The 27,704-nt window shown below is 47.2% G+C and overlaps 1 protein-coding gene across 2 annotated transcripts in view; it reads left to right on the top strand.

The window, feature by feature from the left end:
• LOC119967479 (transcription factor AP-2-beta-like) overlaps positions 1-27,704 on the top strand; it is a 112,056-nt gene that overhangs the window by 49,906 nt on the left and 34,446 nt on the right. For both annotated transcript variants that reach the window (XM_038800091.1, XM_038800083.1), the window contains exons 4-5: positions 21,795-22,020; positions 22,456-22,574. In XM_038800091.1, coding sequence (XP_038656019.1) covers positions 21,795-22,020; positions 22,456-22,574 — 345 coding nt within the window. The remainder of the gene's footprint in view (positions 1-21,794; positions 22,021-22,455; positions 22,575-27,704) is intronic.

The raw sequence follows: 27,704 nt of genomic DNA, 5'->3' as shown, positions 1-27,704 counted from the left end.
AGACGCATCGTAAGTGAGCACCAACTCTTTCCTGGGGTCATTGTGTGCCAAGACGTTTTCTGAAGAGAGCTGCTCTTTGATCTTCTTGAAAGCCCTGTCTTGGGGGATGGACCATTCCCAGGCTTGCCCCTTTAGTAATTGGTGTAGGTGGTCCAGGATGGAAGCCCTATTCTGTATGAACATTCCATAGTATGTCACCAGTCCTAAAAAAGTCTTAACTCCTGGATTGCGGTGGGGGCTGTGGCATCTTTAATCACCCTCACCCGATCCTCCAAAGGGTTCAACCCTGGGTTGTCATCCTTGTCCACTAGATAAATTACTTGGTGCTAGAAAAACACATTTCTCCCTCTTTAGGCGCAGGTTTTAACTTCAGGTTTTGCAGGTGTTCTGCCTTTGTTTTTCCCGTGATGAGGACGACGTCCAGGTAAATGGCAACCTGTGGTAGCCCTTGCAATATATTCTCCATTGTCCTCTGGATAATCACACAGGCTGACGATACCCCAAAGTATAATTTTGTATACTGTAATAGGCCCTTCATGGTGTTAATCGTTGAGACTTTTTGCGACTCTTCATCCAACTTAAGCTGTAGATATGCATGGCTCATAGCCAGATTTGAGAATAGAAGTCCACCAGCCAGCTTTGCATACAAATCCTCAATCCGGGGAATTGGGTATTTGTCCAATTGTGAGTAACAATTCATTCTTAGTTTGAAATCTCCACAAAGGTGGACCGAGCCGTCCGGCTTAAGGATAGGCACCACAATGCCACCCACTCTGCAAACTGGACCGGTTTTATTTTTCCTCACGCTCTAATTATTTTATTTCCATATCAACTTTCTGCTTTATGGCGAAGGGTACTAGTCAGGCCTTGTAGAATGTTGGGACTGCCTTTGGATCTACATGCAATGTCGCCTTTACTCCCTTATTGTTCCGAGCCCTTCTTGGAAAACCTCTGGGTATCTGCACAGGAGTTCGTTCAGGCGACCATTTTCCAGCTGGAAAATGTTTACCCAATCCAGCTGAATTTCTTTTAGCCAGTTTCGTCCCAATAAGCTTGGCCCCACACCTTTCACTACCATTAAAGGCAGCCTAACCAGTTGCTCTCCATAAGCCACAGGTACATGTGTTGCGCCCAACACGCTCAGTGGTTTCCCTGTCTATGTCTTCAGTTCTGCTGAGGTCCTGGTTAGAGATAAGGGTTGGAGTCCAGTGCAGATTTTATTAAATACTGTTTCCCCTATCACTGATACGGCTGCTCCCGTGTCAACTTCCATTAGTGTGGGACGTCCATTCAACCTTTTGGTTAATTTAATGTGTTTTGATTTAACCATTTCTCTTGCTTGGGAGCGGTTCTGCAAGGGGCCTGGGTTTCTTAGTATCCGAGTCGTTCCTGAGGGTGGCTATGCAGTTGCCTATCCCCCAGTGGTAGTCCCTTAACTCAGTTTCGCTGGTGTGGGCATCTACCTCCATCAGAGTACCCTGTAACTCATGTGCTCTGCTTGCCACTTTTTCTGAGGACAAAGCCAGCTGCAATGCTTGTTTGCAATCCAGCTCGGTCTCCGCTAACAGACATTTCTGTATTGCTGCATTATTTATTCCACACATCAACCGGTCTCGGAGCATCTCATTTAGCGCCAGGCCAAATTCACAAGACTCTGCTAAACGCCTTAATCTTGTTAAAAAGTTTGTAACTCATCAGCACCTTCACAGGATCAGAGGTGGTTTCGGGTCATATTACTCTTTTATTAAGTCCATCAATTCCTGGAAGGTTTTTGTGTTGGATGCCTCCGGAAATGTGAGACTGCGCATAATGGCAAAAGCTGCTGGCCTACACACGGTCAGCGGAATGACTCGTTGCTTTGCATCCAGAATTATATTGTTTGCTCTAAAAAAGTACTTCATCCGCTCTACATATTGGGCCCAGTCTTCCACTGTAGGGTAAAAGAGTCCAACTTCCCAAATAAAGGCATTTTGCCTGTCAGTGGCTTACCTTCAGTATGCGGCGGCTGCTAATAAGCAGGTTTGTTCGGGTAGTTCCGTTTTCTTCGTCGCCACTGTAATAAGTTCACGGAGGCAGAAGTCCCTTCACCAGAATTCCTTTTATTTACAAAACCAACAGCCAAACAACCAGGTGCTTTCAGCTTGCTGTCTACACTGGGAGTGTAGAGGATCTGACACATCCCTGTTATATACAGAGAAAGGGGTTTCCTGATTGGGCCATTAATCAGAGAACTCATATTCTAATTGGCCAATCTCAAAGGCCTGGCCTAAGTCATTACAATTCCCCCAAGGTTTTTATTTGTTTTCTAGTCCCTTCCCGAAATTCATTCCAAAGACATTCTTTCAGAGGGTGGATAAGTTCATCTCAGAATTTGTATGAGCAGGCTAATACTCAGGGGCTGTTTAGCACAGGGCTAAATCACTGGCTTTGAAAGCAGACCAAGGCAGGCCAGCAGCACGGTTCAATTCCCGTACTAGCCTCCAAACCTTATTATTGGGCTGCAAATGTGGAGAAGGTGCAACGGTGGTGGGGGATGGAGGGAGGAATGTGGAAGTGGCCTCCTGTGTGGGGGCGTCCTTAAGGGCCCTGGCAACATCCCCCCTCCCATTCTCCCTGTTTAGGTACACCAATAGCCCAGTGGTGGTGTCATCCCTCAAGGTATGGGACCAGCTGAGGCGGCACTTTGGAGTGGAGCATGTCTTTACTGGTTCCAATATGCGGGAATTATAGGTTCAAACCAGCAGAGATAGACACGACATACTGGAGTTGGCATAAGGAAGGGGTAGAGCAAGTAAGGGGTCTGTTTATGGAAGGGAGGTTCGCAAGGCTGGAAGAGTTGCAGGAGAAGTACCAGTTGTCGAGGGGGCGTGAATTCAAGTACATACAGGTGTGGGACTTTGTGTGCAAGGAGCTCCCCTTGTTCCCTCAGTTGCCAAGGTATACTCTCTTGGATAGATTGTTAACTCAGGATGAGCTGAAGGAAGGGAAGATTGCGGATATTTATGGGTCCTTGTTGGAAATGGACAAGGCGCCAGTGGAGGAGATAAGACAGAATTTGGAGGACGAGCTGGGGATAGTGCTTAGTGGGGGGACGGGAGTGAAATTATGTACCGGGTGAATTTGACATCACCCTGTGCCAGGAGGAGCCTGATACAGGTTAAGGTGACGCATCGGGTCCAGGCTTGCATGAGCAGATTCTTCCCTGAGGTAGAGGACAAATATCAGAGTTGCGCAAGGGGCCTGCGAATCATGTCCATATATTTTAGGTCTTGCCCAAAGCTAGGGGGATTCTGGACCTCAATCTTCGAGACACTGACGGAGATCGTGGGGGTGAGGATGATGCTGTGTTCATTGGTGGCGATCTTCAGTGCCTTGGAGCTGCCAAAGCTACTGGAAGGGAGGAGGGCCGATGTCGGGGCCCTTCACCACTCTGATCGCCTGCTGGCAAATTCTATTGAGGTGCAGGTTGGCGGCACCACCAAATGTGTCGGCGTGTTTGGCGGAGTTCTTACAAATGGAGAAAATAAAATTCACTCTTAGAAGGTCAGAATAGGGATTTTATGTAGGATGGAGGCTTTTTCTGTCTCTATTCAAGGATATTTGTGTCTGCAGTGGGTAGGTAGGTGGGTGAGGGTGGTGGGGGGAGGGAAGATTGCTGGGGGGTGTTGTGTTAATTAAGGGAAGAAAAAGGGGAAAATGCCAATTTTGTTGACTTTGTGATTTGTTGCGTTTGGAATAAAATATAACTTTAAAAAATAATTAATTTTGAGTGTCTGCACAAATAGCAGGGTAGTGCCCAGACATCCAATCTATACCCTGCTCAATATTCAGTCCCATTGATATCCTTAAGGCTGATTACTATGTGGTGTATAAGAGGCAGCTGACCTAATACCACCCATCTTGTGCAATAGCCCCTAAAATGGATTTGTACCCCATGAGCATCTGTAGACTACTTGCAAACTTGGCAAGGGGGGAATAGCATTCAAGTTTGATCCTGTCTTCCCCTGATATCTACAATCTTGTATTTTCTAATTGTTTTTATCTGTGTGGAACTTTGCTGTACCCTTAAGGAACATAGGAAATGGAGGAGGTATTGAACACCACAAGCCTGTTCTTCAATTCAATTAGATATGGCTGATCTGTATCTTCACTCTATCTACCCATCTCGGTTGCATAATCCTTAATACCTTAGTACAACAAAGCTTTCCAAGGCTCTTAACATATTTTCTATAATAGGATACAAAGAAATTAATGCAATACTTAGTTTCTGTACAAACTAATACATTGTTTGTATTCCAGATCCGATACATAAAACACAGAGTGGCCTTTTTAAAAATAAATTTAGAGTACCCAATTCATTTTTTCCAATTAAGGGGCAATTTAGCGTGGCCAATCCACCTACCCTGCACATCTTTGTGTTGTGGGGGGTGAAACCCACGCAGACACGGGGAGAATGTGCAAACTCCACACGGACAGTGACCCAGAGCCGGAATCGAACCTGGGACCTTGGCGCCGTGAGGCTGCAATGCTAACCACTGCGCCACCATGCCGCCCAGAGTGGCCTTTTTTAATTGCGCCCCCAACTTTAAGGGTTTATGTCTTTGCATCCCGATCATCTTTATGTTAAAAATCTTTCCAGTTCAGGTGTATTTTGTTCTACTGTTACTTTTTCTAAAATAACCCACATTAAGAGGTCACTGTGCACACACCATTATTATTGAACCAATTCCTAAGGCAGAATTTATATCCAGACTAGCATGCAAAGAATGAATATGTCAGACAGTACAAAGTAATTATTTGGGATTATGTTTGCACACGTGTTCACTGAATAAGTTCATAAACACTCTGTGCTCAAGAAATTAAATGGAAATGTTTGAGATTTCAAAGGAAATTTCCCACTGAAAAGCATGCAGATGCACATAAAATAATTTGCCAAAGGTGATGTTTTTCTGTAGGCAGCTGTTTTGTAAGGCTTCAATTTTATTGCTACTTCTGCTTTGATGCAATCCAGCCTTCACTTTAAAATGACATGTGAAGAAACCATGTAGCTCTTTTATCACGCTAAAGTCAGAGATGTGTAAACACACTGGCTTTCCAGTACACAGGTGGCAGTATAACCCAGTCCTAGCAGAGTTTGAATGCAAAAAATATTGGATAATTCAAGACCAGTTTTAACTGGTGTGTTGTAACATAACCAAAGCGCTAAATCCGCAGGCCTTTTTGCCAAAGTGGAGTGTAATAGATTGCATATTCAAAAACTGTAATGTCACGGTTGATTGGCAGTGGATATTACGAGAAATGAAACACACTGCAGATGGAGTAATGACGACATTGACATTGGGGCTCAGGTGGCATGCATAAACCGATCAGTCACATCTTGTGACTCTCTCCTGTATCAATTGTCTTGTGTGCTACAGTTTGGAGTTTTAACCGATTTGAGAAAATAAATGCCATTTGCACCTTTTAAAGGTGGCGGGAATAAAACATTGCAGTAGTTTCCTTTCATTTTCCAGTGAGTCAGATGTGTCTTGATTATATTAGCTGTGGGCCGCATTTTCCCAAAATTTGACTAAGTGTCAGTTTTGGCATGAAAACCAGTACAAATCCCACAGGCCGCACCAGTGTGACCTGGTCACAAATTTTAGGCACTTTGAAAAAAAAATCCCCACATGAAATAACAACTCACCTGTGGTGCGAAGTGCCTGATTCACCTGGGGTGGAGTGGGGGGGGGGGGGGGGGGGGGGAGGGTCATCTGAATAGTTCTATCAAAGGGACGCTGTATTTAAACTGCTCCTTAGCACTTGCTCACAGTCAGGCCAGGAGGATGGCAGTGAAGAAGCCTATGCCCTGCTTCTTGAAGGAGGCATCACCCATCTGTGTGATGCTGTAAAGGAGAGAAGAGGAACAATCTACCCTCAGGCTGGCAGGAGACCCTTCAGCAAGATCAAGAACCTCACATGGGAGACGATGGCAGCACTGGTCAGTGCCAACACCCTCCACAAGAAGGCAGGGTTGCAATACCACAAGAAGATGAATGCCCTACTCCGTTCTGCAAGGGTAAATGCTGACTGTACCCTCTCTGCACTCCATCTTACCGTCACCCCTCGGAATATAACCGCGACCCCACATGCTGCCATCCAGCAAGGCCCCAGCACCTGACCTTCCACATGCTTCCTCACACCCTCTGACACTGCTCTCGTCACAACCCCTCCCTGCACAAACGCCTTGCCAACACATGCCAAATCTCATCAACAGCTGACCACCAGGCGGCCAGCTAACACCATCTCCATTTGTGTTCCTGCAGGATAAGTTTGTTCATAACCGCCGTGAGTGAGGGAGGGAGCGAGCAAGCGATGATTGATGGTGGGTTGCAAGAGCTGGAGATCCTGACTCCTTTTGAGGACAGAGTCCTGGAGCTTGCAGGGGACGAGCAGGGGCAAGCCTGTGCTGAGACTCAGGTGGGCCTGCGAGATAAAAGTGAGGAGCCACTGCACGTTCATCCAGATGACCAAAATAAAGTGAGTTTAGTGTATCCCAGTCCATTGCCCTGGCCATGAACTAATACATGTTCCTTTCCTTGCAGGAACATTCCCTGATCAGCCTGGCCAATCTACCAGCAGAGTCCCACAACCCACTCTCCACATGACCTTGGAGGAGATGCCCGAGGAAGACATGGAAGAAGTGTCACGGAACTCACCTGCACCATCCACCAGTGAGCGACCTTAGCAGGCAGCCTTCTGGGTCACTGTCTGGTGCGCAGCACACTGCTTTTGATGCACATCAGGTGGAGGCAGGAATGTCCCAGGGACCAGACAGTCAGAGGTCTGCTGGATCCCAGGACTGAGCTCTACCCCAGCCAGGTGCAGTACCTCTGGATACATTCATCCCTCAGCTGCTTGAAGTGAAAGGTAGAATCGGGGGGGTGTCAGTGACACTCCTGCAACTGCAAAGCCAAATGAAGGAGCCCCAAAGCCTCCTGTCACAGGAAATGGTGCCAGCAAAGAGAGGGTGGCATCTGCAGTGGAAATCCTTGAGCTTGAAGTCAGATCCATGGTGGGAGATGTCCGAAGCGTGGCTCAGTCCCTGAGGACCATGGATAACAGAATCAACTGCATGGTGCAGACAATACTGGGCCTCCAGGACTCGTAGCGTCAGATGATGGTGAGGCTTCTGGAGCTCACTCCAGCTGCCCTTTCATCCCATGGAGTAACCCAGGGGCCCACGAGCACTCGGAGGAAGGAGGATCTGCTGGAGCAGAGTCTGGGATCTTCTACCCAGGAGACCCTGGGAGTGACCAGCCAATCTTAATTCCTCCCCTGCCTGAGATGTTGCAACACAAGCACAGCGGGTGGAACAGGGTGACGCAACAACACCAGTGCCACCCGAAAGTAAGCTGGGGTCCTCTAAGACTCGGCCCGCCAGAGGACGCCTGTCAAGGGCATCTCTGGCAACTGTACGTGAAAGGCAGCAGGCCGCCACCACCAGGATGTACATCCTGGGAACACACCTAGACATAGTGGGAGGGTACACAATTCTGAGTAATTGTAGGGGCATAGCGTGAGGACAAGTGAAGTTGGGCACTGTTGTCGGGGATCATTGTCACGTGTAAATTTTTGAAATTTCACTAAATTAATTGTTATTGTTCCTCACTACTTTAACACCTCAGATTCTTTAAGCTAACCTCCCAGTGGCATGGCACTTTTCCCCATCGGATCAAGCTGTTCTCATTGGCCCTCCATGCCTGCAGACGGTTAGACTCTCTTGGTGCGAATGTATCACTCACAGTGATAGGAGTCAGGTATGATTCAGTGAGACCTAGATCCTCGCTCCTAATCCTCCCCCAGAGCAAAGGGACAGAGGAATGTAATGCAGATTCTCGCTCAGACTAGAGCCTGGGAGTCAGAGTACTGGCAGCAGACAGTCAGGAGTCAGACATACACAGTATCTCTGAGGAGCATCACAGACCACTCCTCATTGTGCACACCTTCACCGCTCGCTGCCTGGATCGGGCAGCAATCACTCGAGAACTCCCCAGCCCCAGAACACAGATCCTGGCTACCTCCATCCCCTGGTCACAGAGGGATCCCGATGTTCTGTGTGTGTGTGTGGGGGGGGGGGGGGGGGGGGGAGAGAAGGGGGGGAGGGGGGGGGGGGTTGGTCATGCTAGGCCAGTGAGCTGATCTTCATCCTTGAAGCAGGAAGTGATGAAGGTGTCTCCAGCCCTCCTGCTCATGTTAACCCTTGCCCCCATCCTCAGACTCCTCAAAGGGCTCTTGCTCGGCATCTAATTGTCCAACTTTGTCTCATTAAAAGAATATTATTTTATGATAAAGCACAGCTTAACAAAACAGAGAGATACTTATTGTTATATCTTCTGAACACTTCTAATATATAGAATAGGGACAGAAGTATAGCACACACTGAACTACCTGATATATTGCAAGATTATTTTTTAATATAATGTGCATTTTTAACAGAATAACAAATTATGAATGTATTTAACGCTGGCCAATAGTCATCCTTCAACCAACATCATGAACAGAGAAATGATCTGATCATTACCTCATTGCTGGCTGTTGGATCTTGCTGTGCACAAATTGGTGCTGTGCTCTCTGCCCTACAGCAGTAACTATACGCAAAAAAGTTCTTTATTGGCTGTGCAGTTCATTGGGATGTCCAGAGGTCGTGAAAGACACTGTATAAAGATTTGTGAAATTCAGCAGACACTTCTTCACTCAGAGATTGGTTAGAATGTGAAACTCGAAACCACAGGCAGTATTGGAGCCAAATAGCATGGACATATTTAAGAGGAAGCTAGTTAAACATTTAAGAGAGAAATAAGTAAAAGTATGTAGTGATAGGGCAAGATGAAGTGCATTGGGAGGAGGCTTGTGTGAAGCATAAGCACCAATCTAGACCTGTTGGGCTGCATGGAATATTTCAGTGCTGTAATATTCATTGTAACAAATATGTGGTCTGTACACGGCATTTGTTCATATATGGCAGAGATTAATGGATGAAATAGGCAACTTATTTATAGATTGTGTGTTGAATATAAACCTTACTTCATCCTACTGATGTTAACTGTCTGCCTTTGACAAAGCCCATCTGGTCCTCCGCGACTACCTCTGGCATGCAGCTCTCCAGCCCTCTTGCCAAGGCCTTTGCCAGGTTCTTTGCATCTACATTGAGTAGCAATATGGGCCTGTAGGACCCGCACTCAGTCAGGTCTTTGTCCTTTTTGGGTATCAGCGATATTGAGGCTTGTTCTAGTGATTGCGGCAGGTTGTCCCTTACTAGTGTGTCTGTGTGCATCTCCTGCAGGTGCGGGGCCAGTGCTGACGTGAATGTTTTGTAGAAATCCGCCATAAATCCATCTAGCTCTGGCGATTTCCAAGGCTCCATGGCGTTGATATTCTCCATGATTTCCCCTAGTTCTAATGGTGCTTCCAGGCTCCGTCTCTTATCTTCCCCCACAACAAGCATGCCCAGTCCGTCGAGGATCTGCTTCTTCCCTGAGTCTACCTCGGGGGGCTCGGTGATGTATGTTAAGTAATGGGTTAAGAGACATTGCAATTAGTTGTCTCATTTATGTTAAGTGTTCAATGATTGTCTCATTTATGTTAAGTGTTCAATGATTGACACTGATATGTAAAGGGGCTTCAGGTGGACTCTGGAGCTTGTGATGATCTGTAGAGTTCTGTGCAGAGTGAGTTTGAACCATTAAAGGTGTGTTGGCGAAAAAGGAGCTGAACTCTTGCCTCTTCATACCATAGCATCTAGTACATGTTAACAATGTACAGACCCAGGTAGAAGATTGCAACGGATTTGTTGACGCTTTCTGGTGTGGGGACTAGCTTACCATTACTGACCCTAAACTGGGCTGTTTCCCTCGTGGTGGCCTGCTTTCTCAGCTGGTGGCTGGCTTTGTCTCCATGTTTTCAAAAGGTCGCCTGTGTCTTGTGGAACTGGTGCACTGCTTTCCTAGTGGAGAGCAGGTAAAAGTCCACCTGTAACTTTTTCCTCTCTGCCAGTAGTTCCACAGTCATGGTCAAGGAGTACCGCCGATCCACCTCGGCCGAACCGTCCTCTCCTTCCTATCCTTGTGAGTCTTGTACGCAATAATTGCACCTCTTATCGCCACCTCCAGTGCCTCCCAGAATGTAGAGGGTGAGACCTCCCTATTCTGGTTGTTGGTAACGTACCCGCCAATGACCCATGACATCCATTCATAGAATGCCTTTTCAGCCAGGAGGGCCGTGTCCAGCCTCCTTGGGGGGGGGGGGGGCATTGAGCGTGGCCAGCCTCCAACCTCACATCCATGTAGTTTGGAATGTGGTTGGAGATTACTATCGCGGTGTATTCCGCTTCTACTATCCCAAAAGCTTTCCCCTCTACAAAAAAGTTGATCCAAGGATATATCCTGGGAGAAGAAGGAGAATGAATGGCTTCTCCCCTGGGTGTGTGAGCCTCCATGGGTCCACTGCCCCCATCTGTTCCATGAAAGCATTCAATTTCTCTGCCATGTTTGATTGTTTTCCCCGACTTGGGGTCTGATCTGTCTGTCCATGGGTCCTGTACACAGTTAAAGTCCGCCCCCCCCCCAACCCTCCCATGATGGGTTGGCGTATACCTATGCCAGAGATTTCCACCATGGTTTTCTTCATGAATTCTGCATCGTCCCAGTAGGGATCATAAACGTTTACAAGAATCAGGGGCTGGATTCTCCCCTACCCGGCGTGACGGAGGGTGCCGGCGTAGGGGAGTGGCGCCAACCACTCAGGGGTCGCGCCTCCCCAAAGGTGGGGAATTCTCCCCACCTTTGGGGGCCAGCCCCGCGCCGGAGCAGTTTGCACCAGAAGACTGGCGCAAACACCCGGCGCCGTCGGAAGCGGGGCTGGCCGAAAGGCTTTCGGCGGTCGGCGCATGCACCGGCAGTGACGTCAGCGGCAGCTGGCCGCTGACGTCACTGCCGGCGCATGCGCGATGCGGGGTTCTCCTCCGCGTCCGCCATGGCGGAGGCCGTGGCGGAGCGGAAGGAGAAAGAGTGCCCCCACGGCACTGCCCCGCAGAGTGACGGGGCCCCCGATCGCGGGCCAGGCCTCCGTGGGGGCACCCCCCCGGGTCCGATCGCCCCCCCCGCCCCCCCAAAACCCCGGGGGCCCGCTCGCGCCGCTGAGCCCGCCGTTCCAGAGGTGGTTTAAACCTCGGCGGCGGGAGAAGGCCTCCCAGCGGCGGGACTTCGGCCCATCCGGGCCGGAGATTTGTGTAAGTTTTTTAACAAATGAAATCCCGCCGGCGCCAGCTGTTTTCACAGGTTGCCGGCGGGATTTGCACAACGCCGGTTTTTGACCGGCGGGAGAATTACAAAACCTGCGGGAGCGGAAATAACGCCGCTTCCCGCCTATTCTCCGACCCTGCGTGGGGTCGGAGAATTTCGCCCCAGGGGTGCCCCTTCCAGGACCCCACTAACCATGACGTACCGTCCTCCTTGGTCCGTAACCATCCTTGTTGCTGTAAATGCTGTCCTCTTATATAGTACTATGGCCACCCCCTAGCCCTTGTCCCATAGCACAATCGGTAAGTCTGTCCTACCCAACTCTTTCTTACCCTCAGTTGATCCTTCTCATTCGTACTTCCCTGTTCTAAATCACCCACTGGGTGGTGCCCCCCACCCCGCTGTGTGAAATTCTGCCTGGCACTTGGCCAGGTCTGCCCCAATGTCCTGGTAGACACAGACCGAGTGTCCTTCCCACTTGCAGGGCTGTTTGTGCCTTGCCCAACTCAGGATATTTTCCCAGTTTTGGCATTGGTGCAACTTCGCGATGTTGACTTGCGGCTGCTCCTCAGTCTTGGGCTTTGGCCAGAGTGACCTGTGGGCTCTGTCCACTTCTGGGGACTTGGGGAAGTTTTTCCCTCCAACAGGTTTGCCAGCATTCCTGTGCAGTAGGGTTTCTGCTCTTGGTACCCTCCGGTCGACCCACAATACAGAAGTTTTGGCAGCGTGACCGGTTCTCTTGGTCTTCCACCTTCCCCCTTAGCGTCCCTTGTGTCGCCACCAACTTTGCAATCTCTGACTCCAGTGAGGCGATCCGGTCACTCTGGTTGGTTGTGGCCTTCTCCAGCTCTCTGATTGTCGCTTCCTCTACCTCCAGACTCCGCTTTGTATTTTGCAGCGCTGTTTGAAGGGGGACCAGCACCTCTCCTACTGCCACTTTCACCGTTGCCATCATTTCGAGATGGCGTCTTTGAGCTCTTGGATTTCCTATTTCAGGAGGCCCCTCTATTCATTTATCAGGGGGTAGCCCGGCATATGTCTTGGTGGCCGCACCCATTCGGCTGTGGCTGGTTCCTCATCCACTTGCATGTTCGCCATCAACTCAGTCTTCCTCTTCAGACTTTTCAGTTCCTCAAGTTGTTGCCTGGCATTCTTCGTTCGTTGTACAGTAGTAGTGTTGGAGGAGACTGGGGTGGGAATTTTGTTTCCCTGGTTTTAGTAGTCCTTTTTTGGACTAAAGGTTCCTAATTACAGGTTTCCAGGAGGAGAGCCATCCTTCGTGTGTCTGCTCAGCACATCCCCATGACCGGAAGTCATTTTTCCAAATTTAAACCCACAGCAGCCTTCAAACCAACACTTTGGCCTGAATCTATTTGCCTGTTGGGCACGTACACTAGGTGGGCCTGAGAGCAGAAACAAAACCCATTCCCGACCAGGGTCGGCTCCGGAGTGCGATTTCACACTGACTGGCCAATTAACAGCCATCAAGCGTGAAACATGCTGTGCGAAAGGCTGAGCACTGCAAGGAGGGTAGGCGCCAAGAAAAAGGAGGGTATGGGCAGCATGATGGTGCAGTGGGTCAGCTGTGCTGCCTCATGGCGCCGAGATCCCAGATTGGCTCCCGGGTCACTGTTCGTGTGGAATTTGCACATTCTCCCCTGGTTTGCGTGGGTTTCGCCCCCACAACCCAAAGTTGTGCAGGCTAGGTGGATTGGTCACGCTAAATTGCCCCTTAATTGGAAAAATGAATTGGTTACTCTAAATTTAAAAAAAAAAAGAAAAAGGAGGGTGCGGGCTGGCTTTCCTAATGTGCTCCCTCAAGGGGACAGCCACTGTAGAACTGTCTCGGGGAGCTGCTGACCCGTGAACAATAAACATCAATGTTAAAAGCATGCCTCAAATGTCTAGAGAGCACAATCATACACCGACCTCAGATTCCAGACATATTTGTTAATTTTATTTCACCCCTGACAGTTTATTCTGCCCTGGATTGAGGTTGCAGCTAAACTGTAAATGCCGCCTGCCCAATCAGCCCACACACCAAGCACAAACGCCGATGGGCCATGTAAAATTGGCTCCAATTGGCCCCTTAATGGGCTAAATTGTGTTTGATTTTTGGCGCGGGCACGAGAGGCAAAATATTGCGCGAGTGCGCAATGATGTCAGGATACGTGCCCAATGTCTTCTCCCATGATTTCACGCGCTTTCAGACTGTGTACGCGCCTGCTCGATCAATGTAAAATTCTGGCCTACGAGTTTCATTTCTTAAAATAAATTTAGAGTACCCAATTATTTTTTTCCAATTAAGGGACAATTTTGCATGGCCAATCCACCTACCCTGCACATCTTTGGGTTGTGGGGGAGCGACCCCCACAAACATGGGGAGAATGTGCAAACACCACACGGACAGTGACCCAGGACTGGGATCGAACCCGGGTCCTTAGCGCCATGATGGAGCAGTGCTAACCACTGCGCCACCAAGCCACTCTTGGCCTATGGATTTCTTAAGAAAGGCCGCTGATAACACTTCCCAATTAATCTCTGCCATTGCGCCTGACTCCCCATTTTGCCCCTTGCAGCAATGCAGTTGAGATTGAGTGATGGAAGGACTGAAATCTCAACACACCTGAGTGCAGCACATGCTTTATTGTCAACACAATCGTTTTTTGTTTGTTCCCTGCCTTGATAATGGCGTTAGGACATTGGCATTTAGACATGCAAAGAAATCTTCTTAATGGATTAGGGCAAGCAAAGCAGTACTTCTAATCACCTTTGTGTGCAGTAAGACTGCCTGTACCAGTGCTGAATATTATCTTGTTTGTACACTGGGTGGGGAGAGACCTTACATCAATGTATGAACTGAAAATTTGCCAGTTAAACAGTGCAAGACGAAAAGGTGTATGTACAGTGAATAAGGGCAAGAAAACAAATAAGTACAAGCTAAATAAATTAGCCTGGAACCAAATGCCTCAAGCTTAAAGTTTCAATTTTTTATTAAATTTAGAGTACCTAATTATTTTTTCCAATTAAGGGGCAATTTAGTGTGGCCAATCCACCTAACCTGCACATCTTTGGGTTGTGGGGGTGAGACCCACACAGACATGGAGAGAATGTGCTAACTCCACACAAAAAGTGACAAAGATTCAATTATTAACAACCATGGAAAAGTATTGTCAAGATTTTCTTTTAAATCAATGGTGATAAGCTTCAGTGTCCTTTTTGTGCAAACTCCACACGGACAGTGACCCAGGGCTGGGATTCAAACCCGGGTCCTCAGCGCCATAGACAGCAGTGCTGACCACTGGGCCATGTGCCAGACTGGCTTCAGTGTCTTTAACCACAATCCCTAACCAAAGGAAATAATGGGAGCCCAGTTTCCAAATAAACTACTGGAAAATAGTTTGATTCAATATTGGGCTTTTCACGTGGTCCACTGATCATTTTGTTTGACTGAAGAGCAATACTTCTTGTCTAAAAGTGTCCAAAAGGTTACTGTGTGTCATGGTTACTGGGTTACTGGGATAGAGTGGAGGTGTAGGTGCAGGCTTTCCAAGGGAAGGTGCAGACTCGATACGCCAAATGGCCTCCTTCGGCACTGTAAATTCTATGATTCAATCATTCATCTGTGATAACCCTGCAATGGGACAAAATTGTCATTTCATACACAAAATTAATAATCCTCCCACTGCCCTCACACACACACATAACAGAACCAATCAATGGCTCAGTGAGTGTATCAATAAGTAGGTGGCACGATAGCACAGTGGCTAGCACTGTTGCTTCACAGCTGCAGGGTCCCAGGTTCGATTCCCAGCTTGGGTCACTGTCTATGTTGAGTCTGAGCGTTCTCCCTGTGTCTGCGTGGGATTCCTCCGGATGCTCCGGTTTCCTCCCACAAGTCCCGAAAGACGTGGTGTTAGGTAATTTCGGTATTCTGAATTCTCCCTCTGTGTACCAGAACAGGCGCCGGAATGTGGCGACTAGGGGCTTTTCACAGTAACTTCATTGCAGTGTTAATGTAAGCCTACTTATGACAATAAAAATTATTATTATTAAACAAATGGCCCATCAGTGAGAGAGAGGCCAGCCTAAAGCTCCTGTTAGCCCTATGACTTTGCATCTGCTCAACATAAGTGAGGCCTACAGCACATGCCAGCACATTGTATCAAAATCTATTTGCAATCAAATTTGCATATGGTATAAATGTAACAATAGCAAACTCTTGCTATGTGCTGATGCAATTCAAGAAAACTTACTACATCCTAACCTGCTTGTGCAATTCTTTCTGATTTTTGTTTTAGACATATTTTCTCTTCCAAATTCCGATCCACCCCCTGCCCTGGAGGTTATCTGCTCTTTACAAAGGTGTATTTCCACAAACATCAGTTGCCCTCAGTGCCTAGCCCAAGGGATCAAAATTCATTATAGAACCTTGACAGTGCATGTTACTGGGTGGTTTGCCTTGTGCGATACAGGGTTTTTCTGAGCAACCAGCATCTAACTTTGCCTACTGCAGAACTGACCCTATAGTGACTGGAGCATATGTGCAAAATATTCATGTTTGATCAGGATAGTCAGCATTTTGGGGATTAACTTTTTGTCTCCTTTCACAGTTGAGCACTGGTCCAAATCATTTGGTGTTGTTTTGATTAATGCCATTATGGCCAAAATGTTATGCCCCCCCCCCCCACCCATTCCCCATCCATCCCTTATAAGGTGGGCCATCGACCAAGGAGAAACCCGGTCAGGGTCTACCAGGAAGAGTACACATTTCCATTGTTTATAAAACTTTGTCTTATTTTTTACTCGGTGTGGACTCCCCATGTCCTTATTAAAGTAAGCTCGTCCATCTGACCCAGGCTGGTAAACATTAGGTGTAATGAACTCCAATTGGCTTTATTGGTTGGCCAATTGGAGTATGAGCTCCCTCAATGATAGCTCATTGAGGGGGCCCATATAATCACCTGTGTAGGCTTTGTGAGCCAGTCTTAAGTTGACTGGACTGCTAGCAGCACTGTTTGTAGCTGCTCCTGTAATATCGTTATTGTAAATAAATATTGGTGTGGTGACGGAACTCCTGCCTCCCGTGGATTACTACAGTGGCGACGAGGTAAACTACGAATTTTGTGGAGACCAGCTGCCGCACTCAGAGGGTAAGCCTTGCCATTTTAAAAATGCTGTTTTTTGGGAGGTTAGAGGCATTCGGCCCGGCTATTGAGGACTGGTCCCAGTATGTGGAGAGAATGTGTTACTTCTTCCGGGCAAATGATATACTGACGGACGAAAGGAGACGGCTTATCCTGCTGTCGGCGTGCAGGCCCTCCGCTTTCACCATTATACGTAGTCTGACTTATCCCGATGCGCCGGACACGAAAACTTTCCAAGAAGTAATGGAATTGGTGAAAGAGCACTACGACCCAAAACCACCCCTCATTTTGCGTAGGTACAGATTCTACACAGCGAAGCGGGAAGACAGGGAGTCAGTCACGAATTTCTTGACCCGCCTGAGAAGGCTGGTGGAAAAATGTGAGTTCGGCCCAACGCTAAATTAAATGCTTCGGGACCGGTTAGTGTGTGGTATAAACTACCTCACAATACAGAAATGCCTGTTGGCGGAAACGGAGCTAGACTGCAGGCAGGCGTTACAGCTCGCACTGTCCCTAGAAAAGGCAGCAAGTGGGGCACAGGAACTACAGGGCACGCCAATGGAGGTAGATACATGTGAGAGGGACTACCACAATGGGTCCTGCTACCAGATAGCCGCTCTCAGGAAAAACCTGAGGAATAGAGGGAAAAAGGAAAACCCCAGAACTGCCCCCAAGTCTGCCAGGACTAACTGGAGACAGAGGGAAGTACCGGCTGAGGCTCCCCCAACAGAGAAGGACCGTTTCTGGCACCAGACAGAGTGGGGTAACAACGACAGAAACCCTAGAAGGAGGTGGCAAAAGAGGAATAGCAGGTGGGGACGCAGGGAAGTACACAACCTAGACGCCCCATCCTCCTCCGAAGGGGAACAATTATATAATATTACAACGAAGAAAGCAGAACCGATTAGGATTACCCCACAGGTGAACGGGCGGCCGACAATAATGGAAATAGACACGGGTGCGGCTGTATCAGTAATGGGAGTGGCAGCATTTAGAAAAATCAAAGATGGACTCCAGCCACTAACCCTAACAGAAACATCGACGAAACTTAAAACCTACACGGGGGAACCCCTGGAAGTTCTAGGCACGACTCATGTACCTGTGGAATATGAGAAACAATTGCTCAGATTACCGTTGACGATAGTAGAGGGCTCCGGACCGAGCTTAATTGGACGGAACTGGTTGAAAGACCTAAAATTAGATTGGATGAAGATTTTCCAGAGTGGAAGCGGGCAGTTGAGTGGAGTACTCCAAAAATACCCGGAGGTCTTCCAGGAAGGTTTGGGGGAAACCATAGGCGCCAAAGCAACTTTGCACGTGGACCCAGAAGCCCTTCCGAAATTTTGTAAGGCCAGGCCGGTACCTTTTGCATTAAGGAAGAAAGTAGATGACGAAATAGAAAGGTTACGGCGCGACGGCATTATCAGACCAGTACAGTTCTCGGAATGGGCAGCGCCGGTGGTACCAATTTTGAAGCCAGACGGCTCAATACGTCTCTGTGGAGATTTCAAACAGACAGTAAACAAATACGCACTGCTGGACCCAATCCCGAAAATAGACGACCTATATGCCAAATTGGCAGGTGGGCTTTTGTTCACGAAACTAGACATGAGCCACGCCTACCTGCAGTTAAAACTGGACAAGGGCTCCCAGAAGTTCGCTACGATCAACACCCTGAAGGGCCTTTTTCGTTATACTAGGCTACCTTTTGGAGTGTCATCAGCCTGCGCTATATTCCAGCGTACGATGGAAAATATTCTGCAGGGACTACCGCAGGTGGCGATTTATTTGGACGATGTCTTAATCACGGGTAGGACAAACAGGGAACACGTGAGGAACCTGGAGGAAGTGCTCAGGCGTTTCGCAAAGGCAGGCGTACGGCTAAAAAGGGAAAAATGTGTTTTTCTGGCCCCACAAGTGACATACCTGGGATATAAAGTAGACGAGTCAGGCTTACATCCATTAGAAGACAGAGTAAGGGCAATAAAAGAAGCCCCAGTTCCCACCACGGTCCAGGAGTTACGATCATTTCTAGGGTTGGTAACCTATTATGGAAAATTTATTGAAAATATGGCATCCATCCTAGAACCCCTCCACCAGCTACTAAAAAAGGGGCAAGAATGGAAATGGTCCACCCACCAAAACCGAGCATTTAGGGACATTAAGGAACAACTGTCATCCGAAAATGTCCTAGAGCATTATGACCCAAGGAAGGAATTGGTGGTCACTTGTGATGCATCCCCCTACGGGGTAGGAGCCGTCTTAGCCCATAGAAGAAGGAATGGGGAAGAACGGCCAATAGCCTACGCTTCGAGGACATTGGCGATGGCTGAGAGGAAGTACGCCCAAATCGAGAAGGAAGGACTGGCGGTGATATTTGCAGTAAAAAAATTTCACCAGTATCTGTACGGGCGGAAATTCACCATAGTGACGGACCATAAGCCGTTATTAGGGTTATTAAAAGAAGACAAGTCAATACCCCCGATTGCATCAGCTAGAATCCAACGCTGGGCATTGCTACTGGCGGCATATAGATACGTTCTGGAGCACAGACCGGGAACGCGAGTAGCACATGCAGATGCTTTGAGCAGACTTCCCCTCCCGGACACCCCGCCGCAAATACCAAAAGTAGAGGAGACAGTAATGACTCTAAATTTTTTGGACACCCTACCAGTAGACGCACAACATATTCGGTTGTGGACGCAAAAAGACCCAGTTTTAGCCAGGATGAAGCATTTACTACTAACAGGGGAACTGGAAAGACCAGTGGAGCCCCAGATGCACCCATACTGGAGCAGAAGGGACCAAATAACCGTAGAAGACGGTATCCTATTATGGGGAGCCCGGGTAATAGTCCCAGCTCAGGGCCGTCAGACAATCTTAACTGAGTTACATCACGGACACCCAGGGGTGTCTAAAATGAAGATGCTAGCTCGAAGCTACGTTTGGTGGCCAGGTTTGGACACAGACATAGCAGCCTTGGTACGTCGGTGCCAGGAGTGCCAACAGGGGCAAAGAGTGCCACCAGCGGCGCCATTGCACCCCTGGGAATAGCCAGGCAGACCGTGGATCCGCCTGCATATTGACCACGCCGGCCCTTTCATGGGCTCAATGTTTTTGGTGATAGTGGACGCCCACTCCAAATGGTTGGACGTCCACCGGGTAAACGCGGCAAGCACAGCATCGACAATTGGAAAGCTCAGGGCCTCGTTTGCAACACATGGACTTCCGGAGGTATTGGTGTCGGACAACGGAACGGCATTCACAAGTGGGGAATTTGGAAAATTCCTGAAGGAAAACGGAGTCCGTCACATCAAAACGGCCCCTTACCATCCAGCGACCAACGGCCTGGCAGAGAGAGCGGTCCAGACACTTAAAGCAGGACTCAAGAAGCAGCCGGCAGCGTCAATAGACACAAAGCTCTCCCGCTGGCTGTTTGATTACAGGACCACACCGCATTCCACAACGGGCATACCGCCAGCTGAACTCTTAATGGGAAGGCAGCTGCGAACGAGGCTGAGTCTCCTTTTCCCAAATTTAACGGGGAAAGTGGAGAAACAACAGGAGGCCCAACGCAGGGGGCATGATAATAGTCGGCAGCAGAGACATTTCCAGGTGGGGGCACCAGTTTGGGTCAAGAATTATGGGAATGGACCAACGTGGGTCAAAGGCACGGTAGAGTCCCAAACAGGGCCCATATCCTATGAGGTTGCAATAGGAGGTAAGGTGCTGAAGAAACACCTAGACCAAATAAGGGCAGCGGAACCACACCTGGAGGCAGGCGAAGCAGGACCGTCTCAAGCTGGGATAGCCCAGACGGAAAGGATACCCACACCCCAGCCCCGAGCAATTTCTCCAGACCCCGTCATCCAGTCATCAGAGTCAGAGATGAACACACTCGACGAGGCCGCCGTGACACCTCTCCCCGAGGAGGAGGAAGAACAACTTCCAAGGATGTCGTCAAGGAAAAGACGGGCACCTATAAGGTACACCCCACCCACTTCGGAGAACGACCCGGCGGACGACACAGAGGTGACAGACCCAGACATGAGGAGCAGGAAGAAACTCGGAGGAATGCCAGCTGGCAGGAATTCCTCGGACCTTGGGGGGGGAGGGGTGTAATGAACTCCAATTGGCTTTATTGGTTGGCCAATTGGAGTATGAGCTCCCTCAATGATAGCTCATTGAGGGGGCCCATATAATCACCTGTGTAGCCTTTGTGAGCCAGTCTTAAGTTGACTGGACTGCTAGCAGCACTGTTTGTAGCTGCTCCTGTAATACCGTTATTGTAAATAAATATTGGTGTAGTGATGGAACTCCTGCCTCCCGTGGATTACTACATTAGGCTAGATGTGTTCTTTTGCCCCCCCCACAGATTAAAAAGAAGTGTCACAGTTTCAGAAAAGGTGGATGAAGTCAGTGCCCATTTCCGAGAAGCTTTTGTTTTTGTTTTTTGAAAAGAGAACTACTTTGTACCTCAGAACAGTGTTCAGGACTGGTACAAATTGGTTTGACTCGATCTGCGCACTTTCCGATTGTGGTCACTGGAGACAAAATCCTGGCCTCTTTTCCTTCTCATTCATTCTAAGGCCCTGGGGAAAATTACAGTGCCCTGGCTGCTTTAAAGCATCCTAGTTAAAGATTGTGATCAGCTATGTGCTTGTTGACATATTTATGAAGGGATGGCTGGGGTTAATAACCAAAAGACGCACTTGTAAGGTGAATTGTACATTCTGAATTCTCCCTCAGTGTTCCCGAACAGGCACCGGAGTGTGGCGACTAGGGGATTTTCACAGTAACTTCATTGCAGTGTTAATGTAATGCCAATAATAAAGATTATTATAAAAGAAGCATTGGAATAGTACAATAGTATTGGACTTATTACATTTTTTTTTACATTTAGAGTACCCAATTATTTTTTTCAAATTAAGGGGCAATTTAGCATGGCCAATCCACCTAACCTGCACATCTTTGTGTTGTGGGGCTGAAACCCACGCAGATACGGGGAGAATGCGCAAACTCCACACAGACAGTGACCCGGGGCCAGGATCGAACCTGGGTCCTCAGCGGAGTGGGCAGTGGTGCTAACCACTGCGTCACCGTGCCACCGATGGTCTTGTTACATGAGTTTGTGGTTTTTTGATGTGATGCACAAACCTAGATTGAATGCATATCTTTCATAACATCTTTCAATATACAATCATAATTTAAATGGAAATGGCCCATATAATTTTACTGCTTGACAAACACTTTTCACATTGTGGAACGTTTCACCTGTGTTCTGTTCCCTATTATTTCTATATGGGATGCAATAAAATTTGATGTACCATATTCTCTAATGAGTCTCTTTATCTTTGCTTTATTTCAGTTCCAATGCCAATTAAAGCCAATGGTAGTTCACTTTTAGCGAGCATGCACAAGGATGGCTTGATTGGAGGAGTGACAAACCCAAACGAAGTGTTCTGCTCTGTCCCAGGCCGACTGTCACTGCTCAGCTCCACGTCCAAGTACAAGGTGACCGTGGGAGAGGTTCAGAGGCGCCTGTCACCACCAGAGTGTCTGAACGCATCACTACTCGGAGGAGTGCTCAGGAGGTGAGTGAGGGAGGAGAATGAGTAAGAGATGCGGGGGGAACTGCTGAGAGGAAATGGGAGTTGGGATCAAACAGAAGGGTGGGGAGTAATGAAGACATGCGATTGAACGGTGAGATAAAAGTAAACGTGGGAAGTATTGAGGGTGAAATGGAAAGATAAGTGGGAAAATAATGCATAAAAATAAAAGTTGAGGAAGAAAAAAGACTAACAAGACATTTTCAAAAGTTCAAACCGTGAAGTAGAATAAAAGGAGACAACGCAAAATACATAGAAATTAAATTTATTTCAAGTAAGAGTACACAGGTATAAGATTTTATATATTTTGACAAAGTATACTTCAGCTCGTAAATATCTCAAATAAACAGGCAAGAATTTCATAGAATTGTTATTTTTCCAGCTGGGCACAGATTTGAAACATGTCTCTATCTTCCTTAGGGCAAAATCAAAAAATGGAGGAAGGTCTTTGAGGGAGAAGTTGGAAAAGATTGGATTGAATTTGCCTGCAGGAAGGCGCAAAGCAGCCAATGTCACCTTACTCACCTCACTCGTCGAAGGTAAGGATCTTTTCAACAACCACTCAAGGGAATCAGAATTTTTTGCTCATCCTTAAACCTTTGGTTCTGCATGCTCGTGTATGCACACAGAGCACAGGAAGTATTTATGTCCTTGTGAATTCATCAATTGCTCATAAAAAGTCAAGTAATTAGTTTTGAGGCTCTCAAACTCAGAGCTTCAAAATCCAACTGCAATTTCCTGGTATGTGACAAACATATCACAAACTGTTTTATATTAATAATGGAAACACACGAGTAAATGAAGATCCACAACATGTCTACTGAACTCATTGCCCAAGTAAATGAGGTAAGGAGCTTAACTTCATTCTGTTGACTCCCAATGTTGTGACTGTATCCTTAAATATAATCTGTTCCTGATAGTTAAAAAATACTTTTATGTAATAAAAAACTGAAATAATCTATTCATTCAAATTGTGCATGTAAAAGCACAGCAAAGTTGGACTTCAATACTACAAACAGAATTATCTGACAATTCAAAATAAACAACTTTGAATTAGAAATAGTTGACATGAATATATGGACAGCGTGCAGAAATCATCACATATTCAGGATTACATAGGAACATAGGAGCAGGAGAAAGCTATTCAGCCTCTCGAGTCTGCTCTACCATTCAACTAGATAAAACCAATTTCACGTACGAACCCCATATCCCTTGATGTCATCAGTATCTAGAATCCATCAATCTCTATCTTGCTCATACTCGAAGACTGAGGTTGCACAGCCTTCGGAGGTAGAATTGCGAAGATTCACTGCCTTCTGTGGGAAGAAATTCCTCCTCGCCACAGTTGTAAATGGCTTGCTTATTACAGAGACTATGCTCCCTGGTTCTAGATGCACCCCCTGACCAGCCAAGTGAACATCCTTCTGCACTTACCCTGTCTAGCCCCTAAAATATTCTGTAAGTTCTGTAAGAGCGGCACGATAGCACAATGGTTAGCAATGTTGCTTCACGCGCCAGGGTCCCAGATTTGATTCCCGGCTTGTGTCCCTGTCTGTGCAGAGTCTGCATGTTCTCCCTGTGTCTTAAGTGGGTTTCCTCCGGGTGCTCCGGTTTTCTCCCACAAGTCCGAAAAGATGTGTTGTTAGGTGAATTGGACATTCTGAATTCTCCTTCTGTGTATCCAAACAGGTGCCGGAATGTGGCGACTAGAGGCTTTTCACAGTAACTTCATTGCAGTGTTAATGTAGGCCTACTTGTGACAATAAAGATTATTATACTTAGAAGTTTCAATGAAGTTTCACAAACGGGGACCAGGTGTCTTGTGGGGTTCTCCCAGGGGATCGCAGGCCCATATATGCATGCCCTTTGGGCAGGGTGATGCCCTGGCACTGCTGGTGCCACCTGGGTACCCTGGCAGTGCCCGCCTGGCATCCTGGCAGTGCCACCTGGTGCCAGTCTGACACTGCCAAGGTGCCCATGTGGCATTGCCAGCTGGTGTGGGCACTGCCAGGGTTACCCGACGTGGGCTTTGGGGATGGTGGGGACTCTCCCAAAGTGCGTTCAGGCTGGGGGGAAAGTCGGGGATTGTTTTGGGGGCTTCAAAGATCGGAACACCATTTAAAAATGACATCCTGATCTCTCTCTACAATGGAGAGATCCAGCAAATGGAGGTTCCCACTGTACAAAATGGGGCTATGTGGGGCCTCAGTTGGGCGTTCCTCGCGTTGAATAGCCATGTGTTTCTCGGCATTGCGAGCCACAGGAAACGTGCGGCTGAAGCTGCTCGCTTTTGAGAGAATGGCGCCCTTTGGTCTGGAGGCTAAAAATCCATTGATGAATCTCTCCCACTGAGATGTGCAACATCATTATAATCCTTATAGTTTGAAAGGTTGCCAGAACAAATTATTCATGCTGCCTCTCTTCCATTTCAGCAAACAAATACTGCATTGACTCTTTGAAAACAATCAAAGATTTAACAAACATTCTTTTGTTTGGATTCTTAAATGGTGAACTTCACCTTTGTACTGTCTTTTGAAAAATCAAACTGTTACAAAGATTAACAATAACATCCTTTTGGCCTAACTGGTTCAGTAAATGTTGATAATGATACTTTAAGGAGAACTGGTCAGGTGGAGCTACAAACCCAGTAGTGTGAGTGAGCTAGACTGATGTCAATCAAATGCTCCTGCTGCTGCCATTTGTTCACTTAGAGCCATCACATTAGATTGGAGATTGCTCCAAGTCTGAACTTATGACAGTCATCGCTTACTGTCTGGATTTTGCAGACAATGGCAAAGTATCTGGCGTTTGCCACTCAAAGGAAGCTGCCCATAAAGATCCAATGATCTTTGTGAGGTGGATTTTTCATATGCTGACATTACTTTTAACTGGCATTAGTACAAGGGGAGCTCTGACACGCAACAAAAGTGAGATCAAGAAGTAGGCTGAGCCCTCAATCACATTGAAGAATTTTCTCAGGCAGCTGACCAGGAAGTGAAAAGCACTGATTGCCTTTCACTTTTTAATACTTTTTCAGACAGCAAAATGAAGATTGGGGCATACACGTGGGGACATGGTAGAAGCTTAACTACCATACAGAAACTTTAAAGCAAATAGTTTTATTATTTTAAAAATCAATGGATTTTTTATACTTTAATTGAAAAATTTGACATTCCACAAATACCAAATTAATTTTTTCAGGATTGGAGAGATTCTTTAGCAGTAATTATGAAGTTAGTGATCTCATTCAAAACGGCGCAACTTTTTCAAGGGTTTTTACAGTGAGACTAATAATGTAAGAGTGGAAGTTCACATCAATTCAAATAATTTCAGAAGAGCTCTGCATAGTCTTCAACAGTTCACTCTCTGAAGGATCAGAGAATCATCAACAGAACCTTCTGGATGTCTGCGTTCGACCAAGCTTGCGCAATGTCAGAAGTTGCTGTCGTTTTCACATTTGAATAATGGTGAAAGCTGACAGTTTTAGTGTCATTACAACCTGAAAATCTGGGCCTTTAAGTCAAAAGAGAGACAAAAAAAAATTAAATGCAGTACTCTTCAACACAATTAATTAGCTCTCAGCAACAAACCTTTAATGTAGAAACTTCTGCAGCTGAGCAGATGGAAGCAATAAAGGAATGGATGCTGAGCCATGTGTGTGTGAAAGTCAGGAGCGATTACTTAGAGCTTATATTTTCTCTCTTTATTCTTTCATGGGATGTGGGCATCGCTGGCCTAGCCATCATTTGTTTCCCATCCCCAATTATCCTTGAAGTGAGTGGCTTACTAGGCTATTTCAGAGGGCAGTTTAGAGTCAACCACATTGCTATGTGGTCTGGAATCATATGTAGGCAGACTGGGGTAAGGATAGCTGATTTCCTTCCCTAAAGGACATTAGTCAACCAGATGGGTCATTTTCAGTAAGGTTAGCTCTATACTCCAGATTTAATTCAAATCCCACCATTGAACCCCTGTCCCCAGAGTATTAGCCTGGGCTACTGGATTACTAACCCAGTGACATTACCATTACACCACCATATCCCCTATAACCCTTTGAGGACAGAGGTATCTGTATTGCTACAAAAACAAAGCAAAACCTAATTAAAATATTCACAATTTTTAACGAGAAATTATTAGCCCCATATGGAAACAACAACCTGCAGGCACTTAATGCGGAGAGGGGCAGGGAGGGAGTAGGACCTCCTCATGAACCTACTCCATGGGCCTGGCCAAACTTGCCATAAACAGGTCCAGGCAGCGGGCAACAAAGGGGGTAATTTGACCCAACTGTTTGCCCCTCTACCGTTGCTACATTCATGACCTGGTGTTCCTAGAGAAGGAGCATGTGGTGTCCATGGGCACCATTGAGGCCTTCCATGCCTGGTGGGCCCCGCAGGATTTGGGGTGCTTTATTAACACATTTAATCACATTTCACCTTGATGTTTTAAGTTTCATTTGTGATTTGTTTTTGTTTAAGGCAATATCCCTTTACGAGGTTGCCCCTTTTAATATGTCCCTCAGTTTGTTTTATGCAAAATAGTTGGAAACTGCAACCTGTGATTTTCTAAAGTCAGGGCTAACATCCTGATCGTGGCGTTTACCAGAGAAATCCCAAACTCAAAACATTAATAGTTTATTGTAATTTTCAGAACCACATTCTCCGCATCTTTAGGGGCTAGGCCCGCGACGGAGTGACTCCCGCTCCGCCGGCCGGGGGGGTCGGAGAATTCCGCCCGCTGCCTCTTTGCAATACTTACGTGGGCTCATTTTTCAGGATGCTCTTGATAAATGTTTCTATTTATTGGTGAGACACGAATCCAGCCTTCCTTTGCACTGTTGGGTGAAATTACTGGTGATGGCATTGTTTTCAGTTAATGAGCACTGGTTGCACAGAACTAATCACTGCTGAACAGACACTTGTTCAGCTTCACCCAGAAGGAACAAACAGTAAAACAGGGAAATAGGAATACTGGTCCAAACTGGTCTTGCATACTTTAAAATGGAGCAGCTGTAAGCGGGGAAATAAGTATACAGATCCAAGCTGTTTGTTCCTACTGGGCAGCTGAGAAGGTCTCTGCCCAGTGTAAGGATGAACCATGCAGACCAGGGGCTAGATTGCCCCTGCTGGCTTTTAACAGTTCGTCAGGCTGAAAGATGAGTCAGAAGTCGGCACTTAAACAGTCACAAATTGTGAGTTTTCCAGGGATATGGCAGAGGGTGGACTTGCCGAGCAATTAAGGATGGTGGGTAGGCCAATCAGAAATGTTTCAGCTGAAAAGAAGCAGTCGGCAGTAATGGAATTTAAGTAAGGGAGACTGGGGCACATCAAAATGGGGGCCCCACCTTCTCTCCAACATTTTAAAATTTAAACTGGAAGATGTGTTTGCAACCGGGCCACCAGGGAGGGAGGGAACCTTCACCGGGTAGCCTGAGGCTGCTGTGGCGTGCAGATAAGCAAGGCGGGCCTCCAAGGACTGCCAGAAGCACTGTCTGCCCCCAATCTGCTGCCAATCAGGAGGCCACCTCCAGGCAGTTAAGCTGGCCCAGGAGCAGGTTGGAACTGGTTGTAGGCCAGCAATGCTATTTTTAGTACCCACTTGCCTCCCATCCTTACCCGAGAGGGACTGAAAAATCAATTCCTTGGAGTCTAAGTAGGGATACGTTTTTC

This window comes from Scyliorhinus canicula, chromosome 1 (assembly GCF_902713615.1).
Source record: "Scyliorhinus canicula chromosome 1, sScyCan1.1, whole genome shotgun sequence".
Taxonomy (NCBI): Eukaryota; Metazoa; Chordata; class Chondrichthyes; order Carcharhiniformes; family Scyliorhinidae; genus Scyliorhinus; species Scyliorhinus canicula.
The sequence above is the reverse complement of the archived record's forward strand: the minus strand, read 5'-3'. Positions and strand labels throughout refer to the sequence as shown.